General features: G+C 37.2%; 2 protein-coding genes across 12 annotated transcripts in view; one reads left to right on the top strand and one right to left on the bottom strand.

Moving 5' to 3' along the window:
* The window catches only part of LOC139943900 (transmembrane protein 229B-like), a 334,157-nt gene that overhangs the window by 233 nt on the left and 313,690 nt on the right, over nt 1–20,234 (top strand). For 3 of the 5 annotated variants that reach the window (XM_071940804.1, XM_071940811.1, XM_071940795.1), the window contains exon 2: nt 587–5,097. In XM_071940804.1, the coding sequence (XP_071796905.1) occupies nt 632–1,132 (501 nt within the window). In that variant the 5' untranslated portion in view covers nt 587–631 and the 3' untranslated portion in view covers nt 1,133–5,097. Of the gene's footprint in view, nt 1–586; nt 7,387–20,234 lie in introns of those variants that run through there. The other 2 variants (XM_071940788.1, XM_071940820.1) reach the window with 2 other exon arrangements.
* Nucleotides 5,208–20,234, bottom strand: part of LOC139943771 (uncharacterized) — an 85,013-nt gene continuing 69,986 nt past the window's right edge. For 5 of the 7 annotated variants that reach the window (XM_071940602.1, XM_071940585.1, XM_071940594.1 and 2 more), the window contains 10 exons: nt 19,535–19,839; nt 19,029–19,333; nt 18,320–18,381; nt 16,340–16,404; nt 16,067–16,132; nt 15,609–15,705; nt 14,772–14,894; nt 14,161–14,238; nt 12,969–13,046; nt 5,208–12,510 (listed from right to left, as the gene is read on the bottom strand). In XM_071940602.1, the coding sequence (XP_071796703.1) occupies nt 12,403–12,510; nt 12,969–13,046; nt 14,161–14,238; nt 14,772–14,894; nt 15,609–15,705; nt 16,067–16,132; nt 16,340–16,404; nt 18,320–18,381; nt 19,029–19,333; nt 19,535–19,839 (1,287 nt within the window). In that variant the 3' untranslated portion in view covers nt 5,208–12,402. Of the gene's footprint in view, nt 12,511–12,968; nt 13,047–14,160; nt 14,239–14,771; nt 14,895–15,608; nt 15,706–16,066; nt 16,133–16,339; nt 16,405–18,319; nt 18,382–19,028; nt 19,334–19,534; nt 19,840–20,234 lie in introns of those variants that run through there. The other 2 variants (XR_011786886.1, XR_011786889.1) reach the window with 2 other exon arrangements.

Below are 20,234 nucleotides of genomic sequence, written 5' to 3' on the forward strand. Positions count from 1 at the left end.
GTTGCCTCTCCTACCTAGCTCCCTCGACCTTTGCTCTCTTTTGTTCTGCTCTGAATCTGAAATCGAAGGGTCATCTTTTAGTTTGTGTCTTCTACATAACTAAATTATGATTTAAACATTACTAGGAAGTATGGGAAATAGTTTATAAAGAAATACACAAAATGTAAAAAAAGTCACATGTTCACTGAAAGGTTCAGTTGAAAACGGCTTTACTAATTACTTATTGAGATGAGTTGCATGCTCCAGTTCAGTTGGATTGTTGGAGCTTATTTATAATCAATTATTTCATCAAAATCAAGATCAAAAACAGAAAATCTGTCTCAGTCAGGTTTACTCCTATGACTATAATATGAGGAGAAGGTTCGTTCCGTTATCTTGGAATGAACCTCATAGTTCTAGGTCGATCGAGTAACTAGCAGACTAGGGTTTATCTATGAATTGGTTATGAATTATATTGTCTAGGAAGGGTAAATGCTAGTATATGATTATGCTAGTATGCGATCATTGCTTTTTATCTCAACTCTCTTGCCAAGTAACTGTACATTACTTAATACTACACATCTTGTATTTCTTTGTTCAATACAAGATTGCATTGATTTGAATTCAACTTAGCCAGCTGCATCTTGCCGAAATGTTGGACCACGGTCCTATATCTGCCTGGGTTCGATTCTACATCTACGCTATCCATGGCTACTTTGCCGAGGTCATGTTCACAGCTGGCTGGGAGTTTGTCGTCAACATGAACTGGAAGTTTCCTGGAGTGACTAGCGTATGGTCGCTGCTCATCTATGGGGTGTCAAATATGGTAATAGAGCACCTATACCTTCGCCTTAAAGACACAGTGGGGCTCAAAGGTCGGGTGTGTCTATACGTCATCTGGATCTACCTTTGGGAGTTCTCCACTGGTCTGATCCTACGACAGTTTGATGCCTGTCCATGGGACTATTCTCCATTTGATTTTGATTTCTTCGGATTGATTACTTTGGAGTATGCCCCAGCTTGGTTTATCGGAGCACTTCTAACGGAGCAAGTTCTGATAAAGAACACCTTACGTTTAAATTTTCACGGTGGAGAGAAAGTTGTGCAATCTACAACAGATATCAGAAATGGTTCATCAAAGAAGAAATTTTAGAAGACAGCGACATTCCGAGACCAAAAGAAGAACATTTAAACCACATTGTTTCATTCGTGGCAACTTCTACAAAAATTTATGCCAGCCGACAATTCTTTCAGCAAACTTGGCCCGTACATGTGTTTCTTTTAGAAACTATAAGTATTAAAGTATTATAGTTTCTAGAAGTACTGTATGTTCATATACTAAAAGAAAATATTCTATTTATCCTTTAGAGACCTTCATTCACGCATAATCATCAAGCACACAAATACACCTACAGGGCCCAATGTCATGGCTCTGCTTACCGTAAGCACAGAATCGGCGCATACGGAAGCAGGGAATTCTGTGCTTACGGAAAGCGTATTTCACGGGTTAGCTGCGAATTTTGGCTTTTGCGCGTGCGTACTCCACGTTAATAGGCATTCTACGCTTACAAGGCTAGCACAGAATTTCGGCGTGTGCACGTAAGCGGGGAATCGTGATCGTAAGCACAGAATTCGGCGGTAAGCAGAGCCATGAAATTGGGCCCTGGCCGATTTGTTGACCAAATTTGTCCAGTAAAATGTCTGAAAAATTGTTGTTTAAAAACAGAACTTTGGTTTTGTTTTTGAATGCATGTATAGTTACATGGGAATTATCATGTCCAAAACGTGACCTTTATCAAATTGCACTTTGACCTATTTGAATTCCAATGTAGGTCAAACCATTGATCTCCATTATACTGACTGGATAGGACATTGCGCTATGCTGCGTGCATAAACACGCGGCCCAACAATGGCGGCGCAATTCCTTCAAACGGGTAAATTAATGTGCACTTGTTTGGGTTTGAGTCTGTCAGTTGAAGTTGTAAATTGAGAATAGAAATGTGGGGAAAACATGACGATCGATAGTTTGAAGTATGAAAAAGTTTCTGAGTGAAATGCAATAAAGCAAACTAACTTTACATTTGTTTCTATCAAATGCCCTATTAGTATTATGATAATGATATTTAAATTTCTAAACAAACACTCGGCCGAGAAACTGTATTGGGATTCAGGTACATGTTTTTTTTTATTCTTTCAGTTCATTGAGAAAATGGCAATAAACCATATAAAGACAAAACAAGAGTCGCTCCTACAATAAACAATTCGAGTAGGCACTAGAGTGAGAACTACATACTCGCTAAAATCGAGGGAAAAGAACAAGAAAGATGAAAACAAAATACAATGTGATAAGTGAGAGTTGACTCCATTAACAAATTTAAACTTTTTATTGTGAAGCTTCTATTCATCATGTTAATTGAAAAACAATCCCAACAGCAAAACTTCCATAACCGTTTTACTGTTCCGCCAGAAATAAATATTTTTATTTTGGTCACAAATAACGAAGTCGGCTATTTCCGAGATGACTGATCCTCTCAACGAACTTGTATCGTCTGTACATAATTCGCATATACTTGTCGCTTTCCCGAACCTTTTAATTATTGATGCTATGACAAACATCTGTTGAAATCCGGGCTTCCCATCCTCGTCGATTCCAGACAACCATCTGTAACGGAGCGAAAACAAAAATAGTATTGCTCGGTAAAAATAACAAATACTTGGCCTATAATAATTATTTTATGAAAGATAGTTTAAATTTCCGGCTCATATTTGTAACGTTAGATATAATAATAATAATATGAATCGCTAAAAAAATGCAAAGGCCTACCTACTTATGGAAAGACAATCCCTTTGCCGACTCAGTTTTCCCTCCTCCAGTGATTGACAGCCGCGCATGACTTCACCATCAGCATTTTTAGTTTGTTTGATCCGACTCCAATTGTATTTATCCCCAAATGACAATTAAAAGGACGAAAACTTCTCTCTGCTTGCAGCAACTCCGTTTAAAAGTGTACAGCGCATTTCGTGTGACGAACGGTCTTCACCCGTTTGAAAAAATACGCGCGCGGCCTGCGTTTAGACGCGATGTCCTATCCAGTCAGTATAATGGAGATCAATGGGTCAAACCTTGTAGTTGTTTGTAGTGAGCCAATATAATATGGGCATGTTGTGGGGTGTCGTGGCCGAGCGGATAAGAGCACCGAATTCAAGCTCTGATGCTTCTGTTCAGCAGAGTGTGGGTTCGAATCCCGGTCGTGACACTTGTGTCTCTGAGCAAGACACTTAACTATAATTGCTTCTCTCCACCCAGGTGTAAATGGGTACCTGTGAGGGCAGAGATGGTTCTTGTGGTTGATTTAGCCGAGTAGCGCATATTAATGTTGCACAGGCTGCATACTCCCTACCAGGGAGCTGAGATGGTTTAAGAAGTGAATTAAGGCCCAGTGACCAGGGGTAATAATGTGAAGCGCTTTGGGACGCCCTCCGGGTGTGAAAAGCGCTATATAAAAACGGGTTATTATTATGTTAGTACTTACTGCTTGCCACTGCTATGGTCTCTAAAGGGATAAATTATCAGCATGTAAACAGACATTTGGTATCAACACCTTTTAGCATAGAATGGTGATTTTTAAGTGCAGAATACTCATTGAAGTTAGGCCCTAAGATTTTGATGTTACATGTTCTTTGCACTCACGTTTTATATCATTCAAGATCTTGATTCTTTGCACTTTTCCAATAGTACATCATTTTATGTACAGACTTTTACAATACAAGGTAAATGTAAATGTATGTAGTTTTTAAAAATTTTGAAATTAATATAGTTTCATAGTTTCAATGTTGAAGTTACATTTGAGAAACTTAAAGGCAATTATTGGTAATTACTCAAAATAATTATTAGCATAAAACCTTACTTGGTGACGAGTACTGGGGAGAGGTTGATGGTATAAAACATTGTGAGAAACGGCTCCCTCTGAAGTAACGTAGTTTTCGGGAAAGAAGTAATTTTCCACGAATTTGATTTTGAGACCTCAGAATTAGATTTGGAGGAGCATCTGAAAGCACACAACTTCGTGCGACAAGGGTGTATTTTCTTTCATTATTTTTCTTTCATTATTATCTCGCAAATGATAGTGGAAAGCTTCCCTTCAAATATAACTTACTGAGGTGCTGTAGTTTTTGAGAAATGAGTAAAACAATGTCATGAAAATTTGTTTGTAAATGATTAACAGACGAAAATTATTTTCATGACATTGTTTTACTCATTTCCCCAAAACTGCAGCACCTCAGCACATACTATTTTCAGGGAAGCTTTCTACTATCATTATCTTCAAACTGTGTAAGTTTAGTGTAAATCTGTGGACATTGTGTTTTTTGTCCGACAAAAGTTACATAGACCCTTTAAGCAAACATATTGAAGAGATTTTAAACTATTTGCAGGTGTGGATGAGTTTGTATTCATACATGGACGTTATATTTTATGTGATGAGTCAACTTCCACTGCCTTCAAAGCTTCTATTCCCAGTTAAACTATTTCCTTCTTAGCTCATATTTATTTTTGAGTGGCGCATTTCCATATTGGCATTATGCTGCTTTGTTCATTATGTTCTTCAAAATTGTTCCTCAGGTAGTTAAAAAAGTATCAGTGTAAAACTGCTAAATTATCTTATTTTTTCTTTAACTGTAATCCTATATTGTGTGTTATGTTAAATATTTAAGCTATAAACATTCCTACAGTCATCATGGTACCAACAATTTCTCTAAATGAGTTATAAAACAAATTGAAATAAATTACTAGCTAGTTATTAAGATTTCCCCTCCCTCCAAAGTTACGTCTTCTCAGGTTTGCTAGCAATTTTGTTACTTTTTTTTTCTGAAGTCAGGTTTTTCTTGAGCCTGCTCTCAATATTTTAGGTCGGGGGTACAATCCCTTTAATTTCAGGAACCTATTTGCAAGAGGAGTACTTCAAATACTCCTGTGAAGTACATTGTATTTTCTTTTAACAAAAAAGTTAAAACTTGGTTTCATTTATCTACTGTATTTTGTAGTTTATAAAGTAGCATGTAGTGTTACTAAGTGTTACTTTGAATATCTCTTTTACGCACAAGCACAATAGAATGTTTCAAAATAATGTTTGTAATTTGTTTGTAGGTTTCATTTTACATTGCAAAAGAAATAATATTTAAAATTAGTAGTTGAAAATGTTGGATTGTCCACCAGCTTTGTTTTATTATTTGAATGCAGAATCGAATGCAATCAACAAATTACTTGCCATATTTGTTTGCAATTATGTGTAAAGCGGAAGCTCGGTTCATACTTGAAAGCAAAGCAAATTTTCTGGCGTAACAATTGGAAAAACAGTGCCCTGATTATTGCCTCGCTAAAATGGGCCAAAGTATAAACCGGACTTAGTTTTAGTTTTTCCATGATGTGGTTGACAAATTCATGTCTTTACTAGATTGTATGAATACCATTTTTTTCCAAATGAACTTTGTTCAGTGATTGGGCCAATGAGTGGCTGCATTTTAATAGCTCTCCGCCAAATTTCATTGTGCTGCTTACACCAGAATTATGTTTTATTGTACCATGAATATTGTGTTTTTCTATGGACTGTAAGTGCATAATTCATGGTGAGCTGAGCCATGAAAATGGGCACTGTTGAATGAATCAAAATGAGTCGTTTGTTTGAAGTTGTATTCTATTTAAACAATGAAAAATAGTTAACAGTTTGAATGAAAATTGTAATTTATGAAGTAACTGAAATTTGTTAGTTAGTGAAAATTAAACGTATCATTGTGTGCTAGTTTTAATTGATAGTTTTAATTGATTCAGTGGTATTGGGTGGTGTATGCAGTATCAATGCAAGTTACATGTTTATATTTCAGAATTATTATTATTATAGAAATATTACAAAGAAATTAAAATGGCAATGTTTTATTGAATGACAATGGTGTTTCAGGTTTCCATTAGTACCTAGACTCGGGGACAAGTCGTTAATGGTCTGTCGCAGTGAGAGAGTCGAGCCGTGGTGTAATATTCAGGTTTCTGCGATCGAATACTGCTCTCGCGCGAACTGCTGGCTGCAGACTAGAGCAGTAGTCTCGCAGGGCCAGCAGTCTCACAAGAATAGTTCCCGTCAGTGTTGCGGGAATCGTGGTGAGAGTCGGAATCGCTGGGAGAGAGAACGCTATTACCACGAGAGACATTTGAAGACTTGTCAACATGTCTACATTTTGTAAATAGAACTCTGTACTGTAGTTCACAAAAGCTTTAGCAGACTAAACCTCTTCTTTTTAATTGTACACTTTAAATAGAAAACAAGAGGTTTAGTCTGCTGTAAAGTGATCAGGCCTTATTCAATAGTACCAAAGTTTAATGGGTGTTTTGTGCAGAATCAATCACTTAAGTATCCTGCGACTCAAAACCATGCTATAAATGAACATTTAAGGACACCTCATCTGCTTGTAATTAAATAATAAATATTTATATCTTTTCATATCACCACCACAAGATGCAGCCACAAAAAGGTATGCTCATTTTGTACAAAAATAGTTTAGAAAAACACAATATAAGAGAACTTATTTGCTTAAGCTTATTTACACTGGGTATAAAGTTGTTGAACTTCAGTCAGTATCAAGTAGAAATAAGGCTACAACTGCCAGCACACATTGGCTATACATAAAATTAGCATGTGGTTTTTGTAAAATAGTTTTCATTTTGAGAGAGCGTCTCAAAAGTTGGGCATATTCTAGGCTGAAAGAATGCGTTATGATTGGCACATGCCTGCAATCCATTGGACCACCAGATAGTTCCACCCAAGATTTGCATCATTCTGTTTAAGTACAGTGCAATAGACCGATCCACTAAGCTCCGCCCCATTGCATATTGACCAATCACAAAGCAACCAAGGTCCGACAAATGAGGTCCGACATGCGTGTGCGTATCTTCGCACGTGCGGCAGATTATGCAGAAAGGCATTGGAGAGTCTCACGTGTTCTTGCTCACACGTGCGTTGTGGGCGGAGCCTAATGGATCGGTCTATTCTATACACAAGTGAATACGCAAATTGGTACTTTGACTTTGAGGTCCAAGTCAATGGTCCATGTACACAAGCTTGAATACTTGTCTGATTCATAATAAATGTTCCTACTTTACAAACTTTTGTGACGCTCCTGTTAATAACAAAATGATCCCTTCTACATATAAAATCTAAACTCTTAAAGGCAGTGGACACTATTGGTAATTACTCAAAATAATTATTAGCATAAAACCTTACTTGGTGACGAGTAGAGGGGGAAATGTTGATAGTATAAAACATTGTGCGAAACAGCTCCCTCTGAAGTGCCATAGTTTTCGAGAAAGATGTAATTTTCTGCGAATTTGATTTTGAGACCTCAGATTTAGAATTTGAGGTCTCAGATCAACCATCTCAACGCACACAACTTCGTGTGACAAGGGTGTTTTTTCTTTCATTATTATCTCGCAACTTTGACGACCAATTGAGCTAAAATTTCATAGGTTTGTTATTTTATGCATATGTTGAGACACACCAAGTGAGAAGACTGGTCTTTGACAATTACCAATAGTGCCCAGTGTCTTTAAAAGCCAGTGATCAATCTTGAATGGTACCTATTCCCAATACATGTAGTCAAATGTAAGGGGACCAATTTTGCAGGGTACATGTGCCTTTAATTATCCAAACGATATTTTTTGGATGACGACACAAACATATTAAGTTTCATTGAGAAGTTGAGAAGCAATTGAGAAGTTTTTACAAAAGATTCTGTAAAAAAGAGATAGTTGAAACTACCAATTATTCAATACACACAACAAAACTAAGGACAGTATTGGAATCGTTCAAAAAACAAAAACAAAGAAGGGGTAGTTAATTCACATCAGATTCCACACAAAGTATAAACAACACAACCAAAATATTAAACAAATTAATTCGTTAGACGAAAAATTCCATTCCAAAATTGTAAAGTTCTAATAAAACTACTTTCTCTCAATAAATTATTGCTCTCTTAACAAACAAAAACATAAATAATATATAACATTTGACTTCCATCACAAACAAAATGACAAAATTCATGCATGGACAATCAAACTAGAATGCACACAATCAGAAAACAATATTAAGTTATTATAAAAACACCTTATTTGTACAGAAATAATTACAAAACCTTAAGGAAAACAAGTTTTTCATCCATGCATACAAAAAATGCTGAGATTCAAAGAAAATTTGAATGTACCCAACTCAAACCAAATGTACAATGTCTACCCGTTTCATTTTTTTGCGTATGTACAATATATACAAATAAGTTTTTCAAGTGAATGGAGGTTCAATTACATTGCTAGACTTATTCCCCTAAAGCTGATCCAGTTTTCCTAAAAACCTTAGCCTAAGACAAGATTTGGCACCCCAAATGCTAATCTAATAATGCAAATGTTAAAGAGGCTCTCTCAAGAGTCAAATTTGTGACGCACTCGTTTTCCCAGTAGACGGAGTCCTATTAAACAAAACTGAATCCAACTTTGGAGCATGTGGTGAACATGTTTAAACCCTTGTTTGAGGAAGTTTCCAATTCATCCATATCATTCCAAGAAGCATCTTTAAAGTAATCCATGGAAAATTCATTGAAGAAGGTACATACATTGCTGCGGAAAAGCAAAAAGTATTTTTGACTTTTTGTTAAGATTAATATGTTCCTTTACTTACATGCTTTCTAGAAAATGTAAGCAAAGGTGGGTTCCAACATATATTTCTCAAAAATGAAGGCAATTTAGATTCTAACTTAATTTTATGACTATTAAGCCATTATATCATTTCTTTAAGTGAATTATTCGAAAAATGTAAATACTTATATTTATATCAACAAATTTGTTATAGTAATAATCACAAATGTTAACAAATTCGACTCATCTTGCACTGTTTCAAAAGTCAAATTTATAACATAACTCCAATGTGTTATATACCATTGCATAGCTTCCTACTTATGAATCCCGTTATTTTTGTATCCCCCTAGATTTATATTAGTCTCCCCTCTTTCAATAACACATCACAAATTAGTTTAGAGCCAGAGTGTAGCATTGATAGAATCAATGACTACCACAGCCAAACAGGAAGCTCAGTCAATAAAATAGATGTAATCCAATGAGGAGTGTTGGCACCAGGCACCTGTCTCTGAATTATATAATTGGCTCATTGGGGGGGAGGGGGGCACTTGCTTAACAATTGTCTGCTAAGCAGAAATGAGCAGGATACCAGTCACAAATTGTACAAGTGGCATGGAGGTTTGGCTGGTAGCCTTATTTAAGTAAGCATAATTTTGTTGTGCTTAGCTACTTCTTGGGCCCTGCATGGTTTTAATGGTCTGCGATGATTTTTGTTTTGTTATGGTAAATGAGCAAGCTATTACAAGCCAGTCTTTAGTCCATTTCACACTACTCAATTCCCTAGGGTAGCCCAAGGGGAATAACGACCAGCCTGTCTGGCACAAAACTTCCAACTAAAGAAATACATGTTTGAAACACATCTTAAATTGTTGGTTGAATTGGATCTTTTCCAAGCAAGCATATGGTTTAAAATTTTGAGGGTAATCGTCACAGATTATTTGAAGGACAAGGTTCCCGAAATACCTGAATACTATAAAGCTGTAAAATGGACATTTACTTTTACTACATGTTAACTGTATCAATCTATGTAACTTAAGAGAAATATTTACTTAGCAGAATACACTACCATGTTTCATTATTCACAAGGATTACATTAGGTGGCATTTCCTTGTATTCCCTTTTAAAACTTAATTATTTTTACACTGATTATAACATTTGGTTCTCTCTTAATTCAATATTCTATGATTTCTCTAATTGTAAAACCTAATATTGAACTATTGCAAAATGATTATTTTCCTCAATATTTGGCAGAAGTGGGTTTCAGTTTATAGTTAATGCATGATTTATACTTTTGATAATTTAAATCTAAGCCACTTGTCACATTCATTACTTCAACTAGGAAACATAGAAAAACTTATGCATAACTTATATCATGATTTAACATATAGGCACGGATTGTTAGGACGGAATCGATACCACTAAATAATTTTAAAAGGCCAGGCTGAAATCTAAAAAATCAGCTGAATGTCTATTACAAATGACATGCATAGTTCTTTGTCCAAAGGAGTTACTACTTAAAGGAACACGTTGCCTTGGATCGGTCGAGTTGGTCTTTGAAAAGAGTTTGTAACCGCTTGTTATAAAATACATATGGTTGGAAAGATGTTTTAAAAGTAGAATACAATGATCCTCACAAATGTGCCTAGAAAACGCGTGGTTTTCCTTTTACCTCATCGACTAACACGGTGGGACATTTATGGGAGTCAAATTTTTGACTCCCATAAATGGCCGACCGTGTTAGTTCGCAAAGCAATAGGAAAACCACGCAATTTCGAGGCAAATTTGAATGGATCATTGTACTCTACTTTTAAAACATTTTTCCCACTACATGTATATGCATTTTATAACAAACGGTTTCAAACGCTTTTTTTTAGACCAACTCATCCGATCCAAGGCATCATGTTCCTTTAAAGGCACTGGACACCTTTGGTAATTGTCACAGACCAGTATTCTCACATGGTGTATCCATAATATAACAAACCTGTGAAAATTTGGAGTCAAATGGTCATCAAAGTTGCAAGAGAATAAATGAAAGAAACCACCCTTTTTGCACAAATTGTATGCTTTCAGATGCCAAATTTAAGGCTTCATGCCTGGTATTTTAGTATTTAAGTGGGAAATTACCTCTCTCTCAAATACTACGTTACTTCACAAATGTTTTGTACTATCAACAGCTCTCCATTACTTGTAACCAAGTAAGTTTTTATGCTTACAGTTACTTTTGAGTCATTACCAATAGTGTCCAGTGCCTTGGGTTTTTTAAATAAATAGCTAAAATGTGTTGGAAAAGATTGTAAATTCACAGTACAAAACGGAATGTTCTCTATGGCGGGATTCAGCAAGGAGCCCATAAGATTCAAGGTGATTGTGTATTAATAAGTACTCATCATTTCAAAAAAAAATACCAATTCGATTTTTAAATATCAAGTTATAAACCACAAGGGAAACTAACTGGGTTAATTTACAATCTAGTCATCAAAGACAAATTTACTAGAGCGGGATTTGAACCGACGGACACCGGTTAACGTGCCAGCACATCTACCAACTGAGCTATTTAACCTTTGTTGGCGATGTCCCTATTGATTTGAGAAAAAAACAGTCATGGAAGCAAGTCTACGCCCAATAATGGTAACGATTTACAAAATTGCAAGACAATATTTTTACCTCCATGTTATAAAAAATACTGATTATCATAATTTCAATCACATTATTTCAAATGATTAAATTTCTGATCAGTATAATTTCAGCAGTTATTCCAGATATAGGATACTCTTTGAGACAGTTGAACAAATCTTGGAGTGTATGGAAAGATAATTGGTATGCAAAACATGATTGGTAGACACAGACAGGGATGTAGCTACCGGGTGATGTGACACCATTTAGCCCTCCCACCCATATTGGTTTGAACCCCACTTTAAACATGAGGAACTACATCACCTAGGACAATGACATCCAGACTAAAGTTTGGTCATTTTGCAAACCAAAAGTCATTATTTGTCCTTTAAATGTTTGTTTATTCGTCAAATTTGAATCGAATCTAGTAAGGTTTTGAGCTGGGCCTGATAGCCTAACTTGAAAAAGTGGATAATATTTGTGGTCACTGAGATTCGGCCGAACAAATTCTCCCCCCTCCCCCCAAAAAGTATAAATAATTAAAAGAAAAAAACAGTTTGCAAATACTGCAGTACACACTGCAACAGGAAATTCCCTTGCTACATCCCTGGACAAAGAGTTAAGTTGACAAAGGGGCAAGGAACTGCTGGCTGGTTGACTTTGGTTGGTTAATTAGTTGAATGAAATTTTCTGTACTAGAATCCTTTGGTAGATGATGTTAGGCACTCCGCTGTTTGACATGTATTGAATAGTACTCCAGCTATTGAGCATGTGGACTGGGTGTATTGACTGAGTAATCTCATCAGAGCTAAATTTCATAGAGCTGCTTAAGTCTAAGGATTATGCTCAGCAGTTTTCTGCTAAGCCAAAATAAACAGGATACCTGACACATTTTGTACATGAAAAATGGTATTTGAGCTGGTAACCTTATTCTGGTAAGCATAATTCTGTTGTGCTTAGCAACTCTTTGTGCTTATGCAGCTCTATGAAACTTGGCCCTTGGGTGAATATCACAAAGAGTTAGGATGGGTCCACTCGTCCTTTTTGGACTAGCCGAACGTTTTTAATACCTCCTAGGACTAGTCCTAACTCTTTGTGAATTCAATCCCAGGAGACTAAATCAAGATGTATGTCTATTATCAAAGATGGCCGATTTCAATGCAGTCCCTAAGATGAGTAATACACAGTGGAAGTCTGCTGGTCAGATGGTTGACTAATGTTGGCTTCAGGTCACCCTTCAGATCAATCTAAACAAACACAAAAACAAAGAATTTCATATATAGGATTTGAGGCATTGCATGGTGAGGTATCAATGTATATTTAGTTTGTGGTAAAACCATGTGTATATCTACTTGCTGGGTAGATTATGTTAAACTTGTATCTTGTTTATATATTCAGCTGCCACGGAGTGGATTTTTACGGACTCGGAAGACTAAAGAAATGTCCTGCTTATTAGCTACTACCTGGGCGAAAGTAAAAAAATCGGCTGGGACTACTCCTTCAGCTTGGTTGATCAAGGAGATTCTTGTTTTTAATATCACTACCGAGGAGTGAGTTCTTAATTGAAAGAACTTCAGTTACCATTTCCATAATTTGATGCAACTATTACAGCAGTTAAACAAATAATTGAAGAAAAAAAATCATAAAACAAATGAAGTGACCAAACAAAAGATTTGCTTCTAATAATGTGTCTTTCCTGACCTACCTGTGATAAATAGGACACCCTGCAATGTTCTCCATCAGCAGTAGATACTGGCTCCATGGAAATACCACAACACAATATCTACATAGAAGAAAACACAGAGATTAGACCTGCTCAACAATACATCTTCTAAGAAACATAGTATATACACTTAGAAGAAAACTTTAAAATTACATCAGCTAAAAAATAAACCATCCATCTTCTAAGAAATAATAAATAAAAGAAATTCTAAAAAACAATTCTGCTCAAAAAATTAAGAATCTACCTTAAAAACCAGAGTTTAGCACCAATCCAAATCTAGTCCTACTGTCACTAAAACTCATTTTTCACAGTGCTAAATACACATCAGTGTAAGGGTAGCAAATAATTTATATTCTTTATCCCTGATGCACTACCAATTAGAATGCTTAAAAATTAATACGCATAACATTTATGGTTTGCTTTGAGACACTGTTTACATTTGTAATTATTATGAATATGCAGAAAACAGAATGTAACACAAAGATGAACAAATATTCAAAAACAATAACCACAACAATCACAGAAAAATGACAAGCAAAGTTATGAAGAATCTTAAAACAAAAATGTTACACTGGGAGACATTTCTGTGTAAAAACTTGCAATGAGATTAACTCTCTCAGACCAGCAGGTGGAATGGGTCGGGACCGGGAGGGGTCGGGGACCAGGATGGGTCGGGGACCGGGAGGGGTCATAGCCACAATGAAGACCGTCTCAGAACTTTCTCTGATACAATACCCAACATGTGACAGAGGGTGCCTCCCAAAATACTCCCCTACTTCAGCACACTCTTTTCCTCTTGTATAAAAGTTAGCCCCCCCCCCAAATCCTCTACAGAAAAAGAAAAAAAAATCCAGAATACAATGCGCACACAACAGGAGGGGTGGAGGACTATGCTCAATATGTGGCAGAGAGTGTGTCCCCCCCCCCCCAAAAAAAAGTTCCCTCACTTCATCACACCCTTTTCCACTTGTACAGAAGTACCCCCCTAAACTGGCAAAAAAAAAACTACTGAGATTTCATAAATACAATGAATACACAATAGGAGGGGTTTTCACAACGCCTCATATCCAGCATCAAATGCTTCCTCTATATAACTAAGAACATAAAGAAAATGGAAAAAGTTTACTCATGTGCAACCTGTAAATGAACTACACCCACAATGGTTGATACGTACCTGTCCTCTAACTGCAGATTGACCTGAAGGACACATAGGATGCTGTACTGATGAAACCACGATGAACCATTTACCATGCTGAAGAAACAAGAACACAATGATAATCAATGTCATTATACAACTTTGCAGATAGATGACCTAGAAACTGGTCAAACTAACATACAAACAGCAGTCTACAAAATATGGTACAAACTTGTTTATGGTATCACGTTTGTAGGGTGTATATAGAACATCAGATGCTTGATTTCGAGACCTCAAATTCTAAATCTGAGGTCTCGAAATCAAATTCGTGGAAAACTACTTCTTTCTCGAAAACTACATTACTTCAGAGGGAGCCGTTTTTCACAATGTTTTATACTATCAACCTCTCCCCATGACTTGTTACCAAGAAAGGTTTTATGCTAATAATTATTTTGAGTAATTACCAATATTGTCCACTGCCTTTAAAATAAGGAAAATCCTCACAATAATAATAAGACTGAAAACCCAATCCACATGCAAGATCCGTTCCCAAGAGGGATTCGAACCGGGTCCACAGAGATGAAAGGCCAGGGAGAAAAAGTTTTCTAAGATTGATTTAGTATGCTAAGCTGATCTTTAAGCAATTTTACCTGTTGGGTGTGTTTGATGACGCAGCAGAAGTCTCTCTGTTTATGCAGTGAACAATGATCCATATCACATGTTAGGTGTACAACCTTCAGTGTGCTGTTAATCCTGTGTAGTAACTTGACATTCTAGAAATGAAGGAAAACCAATATTACAAAAGATTTTCAATCGTTAATAATCAGGCATTGACAGTTGTTCTAACAGGATCAAGGTACGGCAGATGGGAAATTGATAAGAACAATAAAAGTGCAGTTTATAGAGTGCCTTATGTGAAAAGCACAAAACAAAAGGTACAATTTAAATTAAACAACAAACCTGTAGCAGCAGAGCATTAACAAAATTGTAGCAATAAAAACCAGGAAGAAAAACAGCAACAAATATTACCAACTAAAAGGAAACTAATATCATTAACTATAAAAACTCCAAGTAAAATACACTGAAAATAGTGCTTATAAAATCTAATCAAGTTCTAAACATATAATCAAGTTATAAACCAAAAATTATTTTATTTTATTTTATTACACCACAATAGACACATAATGTTAGTTTGGGCTCAGGCCTTAGCTTGGGCTCTGTTCACCTGGTTGAAGCCCCATAAGGAAAGCATACATTTTCCAAAAGGGCCACGGAGGTTGGAAACCACAATGGAGGGCATGTCTGAAAGGTACACTGTAAAGAATACTCTCTGTTTCTTAAAACACAAGTTCTATAGAAGCAACAACTTCAAAGTAAAGTTTGTGTTCTTAAAAAGAAAACTCCTCTACAAGGTAAAACCAGGTAAATGAAGTACTAGCCACTCTCTGGGTTTCATTCTCTATAGGAAACCAGAAAGGTGAACTTACTTTGATAGCTTTATGTAGACAGCTGTAATCAGACGTAGTTGAGAGAAGATTGAAGACGGAACTAGCAGGTGCTTTAATTAGACTAAGACCTAAAAAACTGCAATCAAGAGAAGATTTGAAGCAAATAGTTAAGGTTTAATCAAACTGGCCTCTCGTCAACGGACTGGCTTAGTGGTGTAGTGGTCAAGATATAGGGGTCATGGGTTTGAGTCCCAACCGAGTAGAATGCCTCTGGACAACACTTTATACAGTGTAGGGTCAAACCAAATTATTGTCATCAAAATATTGTTTAATCAATATCTACATTGACTGGCAAGAAAATTCCCTCCTTGAAATTTCCCGGAGTTTTAGCGACCTCCCACACAATTACCCCCAAAATGGTTGTCTGTAAAGTGCCGCGCGTGGCATGGCCCCGAGACGTAATTTCCATAGTTATCCTGATGAAATGCAGATCTTACCTGTTATAGGGGCAACATCTATTGGTTTTTTGCCACAAAAGAATGTTTTTCTCTTTCCCTTGATACCTGAAAATGATGAAGAAGTAAAACAGTAAAAATCAGAATGAACTTCCATTTTGTTTCCATATCTATCACAAGTAAAAGGCATCACAGTTACTCAAGTTCACTCTATTTGAAATAAACCAGTAATCCAATGCCAAAAAGAGTCTTTCTGAAATGTTCAACGCATGTTCTTTATTGCATGTACACAGAACCGTACTTTGAAAAACTTACCTCCATCCATTAAACTCATTAGGCTGCTTGTTTTTGCTAAGATTTATTCTACCAGTCAAAGTCATCTGAAAAATTGAAAGAAACAATTTCCTACAATTAGTAAATCTGTCCAATTGAGATTTGGATTGATTTGGAAAAGCATGATGCTGTCTAGCGAGGGAATTGTGGCATGCACTCATGAGTCACTTGCAGTTTGTTTCTTCACTCACAGCTAGCAAAGGTATCAAACACTAAGTAGATGGGTAACTCTATAGCAGAGAATTGTAATCCGGGCTTAGTTTCATAAAGACATTAAGCACAGAAAAATCTTGTTCAGCAGAAATAGGTTATCTTGCTTAGCAAAGAAACTACAACATTATGAAATTGGGCCCTGATTGGGCCTGGGGCCTAATATCATAAACCCATTCAGCACAACAAATTGCTTAGCACAGAAAAACCTTGCTTAGCTAAAACAGGTGACCAGCCAGAACACAGAGTATATTATTGTTTGGGACTGGTTCCATGCTAAATGTTTGCTTAGCAGAAACATTTGCTGAGCACCATTTTCTGCTTAACAACTAGACGAAACTGCAATGGGCCCTGTTGGGCACCCATGGCAAGCAGCCCCATGGTGTTGGGCCCTGATAAGATTCAACAGTATTATATGAACATATGCAAGCAACGCCATCAGCTTCAACATACCTATCATGCAGAGGGGGGAAAACACATGCCATGGGGTGGAGAGGCACCAAGACTGGGGATAAGGTAGAGGCTGCTAGTATGTTCAACTCAATAGATACATCCCTTGCATATGGCATGGCAGGCTCAAACAGTGCCCTCACCGAGGTTAAAGGATGAGAGTCAAAGCGTTGCGCATGTGCGCTAATGCAATATTCCATTGTTTGACATCAGCGATGCCGGCAATGACTTCAACTCTTCAAACTTCATCATGCATCATACCATAATAAACACTGTCAAACAACTGACAAACCAAATTATACTACTCCAAAACATTAACTACAAATCGTTGCAGATTTTACCAATTGTACATGTTGTACTACATGTATGCGTACAGAGAATGGGGTGGGCACTTTTTCCAACTGGTTGGAAAATTTGTAACTGTTACCTGAAGAAAAACAATTGCAACCTCATGCTTCCTTAAGAATCCTTTTGAGTCTTCAAAAAAGTCATCATGTAAATTAATGTTTTAAGGATTATAAGGATGTGGCAGTTTACAAAAGTCATACCAGAAGAAATACCACAGATAATGAAAACAATTTGTACCTGCTCTAAGATTTTCCATCACCAGAACTACATTTATTAATTTTGTTACACATAACAATTCATATTACATTTCAAGATGCATTATGTCAGTGTCTTTTTAGGAATGGTACGTGTAATGCACATAAAGGAACCCAGTATAACAAAAACGTGTTTGCCTGAGGTGTTTCTTGCATGCAGTGGCTGCTGAGTAATGGAAACAGTCCCTTGTAAACCCTTACAAGGTGTCTGGGAATAAATAATGACTTGGGGCTGATGAACAAGGAAAATTTATTAGAGTGGGACTCGAAACAAATGACGTCCGGATTAACGTGCCAGTGCTCTACCAACTGAGATATAGCCCTACATGTACATTGTATGTTGGCGGTAAATTATAAGAGATTTGAGACGGCTTGTAAAGCGCTATGGTACCTCAGGTAAGAGCGTTATATAAATGTCTCTTAATATTATTATTATTATTATTTAGTAGATAAAGCGCTGTATATTTACTAGTTATTATTATATTATTGTTATTATTACAACCGAAAAGAGGATTGGAAGGACTGGAGGGAGGGGGTAAAACAACGACGGGAGTAACTAAGTAACATTCTCCCTTGTTTATTTGGGGGGGGGGAGTAATAACCAAGCAACATGCTTCACCACTAACAAGGGTTTCAGTTTTAAGATTAGTCAGGCATGGGTTGGATTCCTGGCAGTCATAAATGGAGTGGTGGTAGTTACCTCTCGGATTACATACTCCATGGCCTGATCAGCCACTAGGTGATACAGAGTGTCCAATGTGACTGTATCCATGGGGGGACAAGACAGCGAGAACAAAGTATATCAACAAAAATGACTAAAATAGTAAACTAGCCAGTTTGGGAGTCAGCTTCCATTTCGTTACATTGTTCATTTAAACTATGCAAACATAATTTGTAAAAGAGAAAAGTGCCATATCTTCACATGTATTTTGACTCCCAAAATGGTACACCGAGTGCAGTAGCTTCAAGTGATATCAGTGCAAGGGGTCAAAATGAGTGAATGACGATACTTGGCTGTGTGTGGGAGTTTGAGAGGCCATGCTCTTTTAGTCCGAAGGAGTCATTAAGTTTGATTTAAACATAGAATGAGTGAGGGGTTTAAAGTCTTCATACTTTCAAACCTTCAGAAGGAACCATAATGGATGCCGTTTGTTTTGCAGAAACACATTCTTTTCAAAAAGTGCCGTTGCATTAGCTTTTTGCACATGAAGTTGAGAAAGTTTGAAGCCCAAGTTACCAAAGACCACAGGTCAGAATAAGCCAATTTGAAGAATGGCGGACACAATACTACAGCACTATTAGGGTAAATCTGTCCAAATTAAACAGAGCACTCCTATAGTGTCCACTATATATCAAAAAGGCTAATGAAGCGATATCAATGATTAAAGCTAGAAGCATTGCAAACTCACCAAGAGGGGTTTCAATAATCGGGGGCAACTCAGGGGTCCTCCTTTCCCCACTTCCTCGTCGACTGCTTCGTCCAGATCGTCTAGGCGAGGCATCTTTGCTCCTGGCGGCACTAGGAGAGTCTACCCTTCCTTGAGTCGATCGGTCTGGAACCTCGGTGGATGATGGGTCATCATGGCTGCGGTAGCTGGCCTGGAGAACCTTGTTGGCACGAGCGATGACAGGGATAGAAGTTGGGTCTAGCTCCTCAGGGGAAGGTGGGTGTAATGCAATGACTGGGATGATGAGAGTGTGAGGATGCGGTAGTCTGATGAGGAAAGGAAGAAGATGACATTCAGGAGAAGTAACACAAAATGATAGCAGGTGAGAAGAGAGCAAACCAAAAGTGCAATCTGATGTCAAAAAAGTGCAAAATTGTGTCTAATTTGGTCTTTATAAAAAATGTGGCTTTATTTGAATATTACACCAACAGTATCTGACCCAAATGAATCCCTACAACAAACAATACCTTCCATATGAAGATGTAGTGCCTTGACTCTGCTTTGGGCTATCTGTATGAAACGACTGGTCCCTTCTTGGTGGTGTCGAGTGATATGATGGTGAAGCTCGATCATAAGATGGCAGATATCTCTGAGGCTGGGGTGGGGATGGGTGTGTAGGAGGTTGTACGGGAGGGGGAGTGTAGCATGGTGTGTGGGGGAGTGATCTACTTCCTCTCCATGTAGGGAGGTCTGGGGAGGAGGTGGTCAAGGGGTTTGAGCTCATGGCAGCTGAAGCTGCACGAAGGCACTGGATTTCTCTTTCAATAGCATCCTGTCAAAAGAAAAGAAATCTGGTTTATGTGCATCTACTTTAAAAGGCCAGTTAACCATACCAAGCCTTGAATGAGAGACTTTAGAGACACTTGCGGCAGCAGACATAACAATCCTTTTTTTCCGTACACAGCTGCAGCGTACATTACATGCACATGCCTAGTTTGAGCACTACTGGTGGGAACTGTTCAAAAGGACTGTCCGCAAGTCTCCCATTACACAAAGGCCATGGCTGATGTTGTCACTTGTCTTTGCCATGTTGCTCCTTTAAAACTTTCCCATAGGCTTTAACACTTGCAAATGAAAGTGCCCTTTAAAAAATTTTAAAAAAGTGTGTTATTTTTACACAAGTAGGAAAACTGGAGGGCCCATGGAAATCCCTCCTGGCAAAGAGAA

The sequence above is a fragment of the Asterias amurensis genome, chromosome 1 (genome assembly GCF_032118995.1).
Source record: "Asterias amurensis chromosome 1, ASM3211899v1".
In the NCBI taxonomy this organism is placed as follows: domain Eukaryota; kingdom Metazoa; phylum Echinodermata; class Asteroidea; order Forcipulatida; family Asteriidae; genus Asterias; species Asterias amurensis.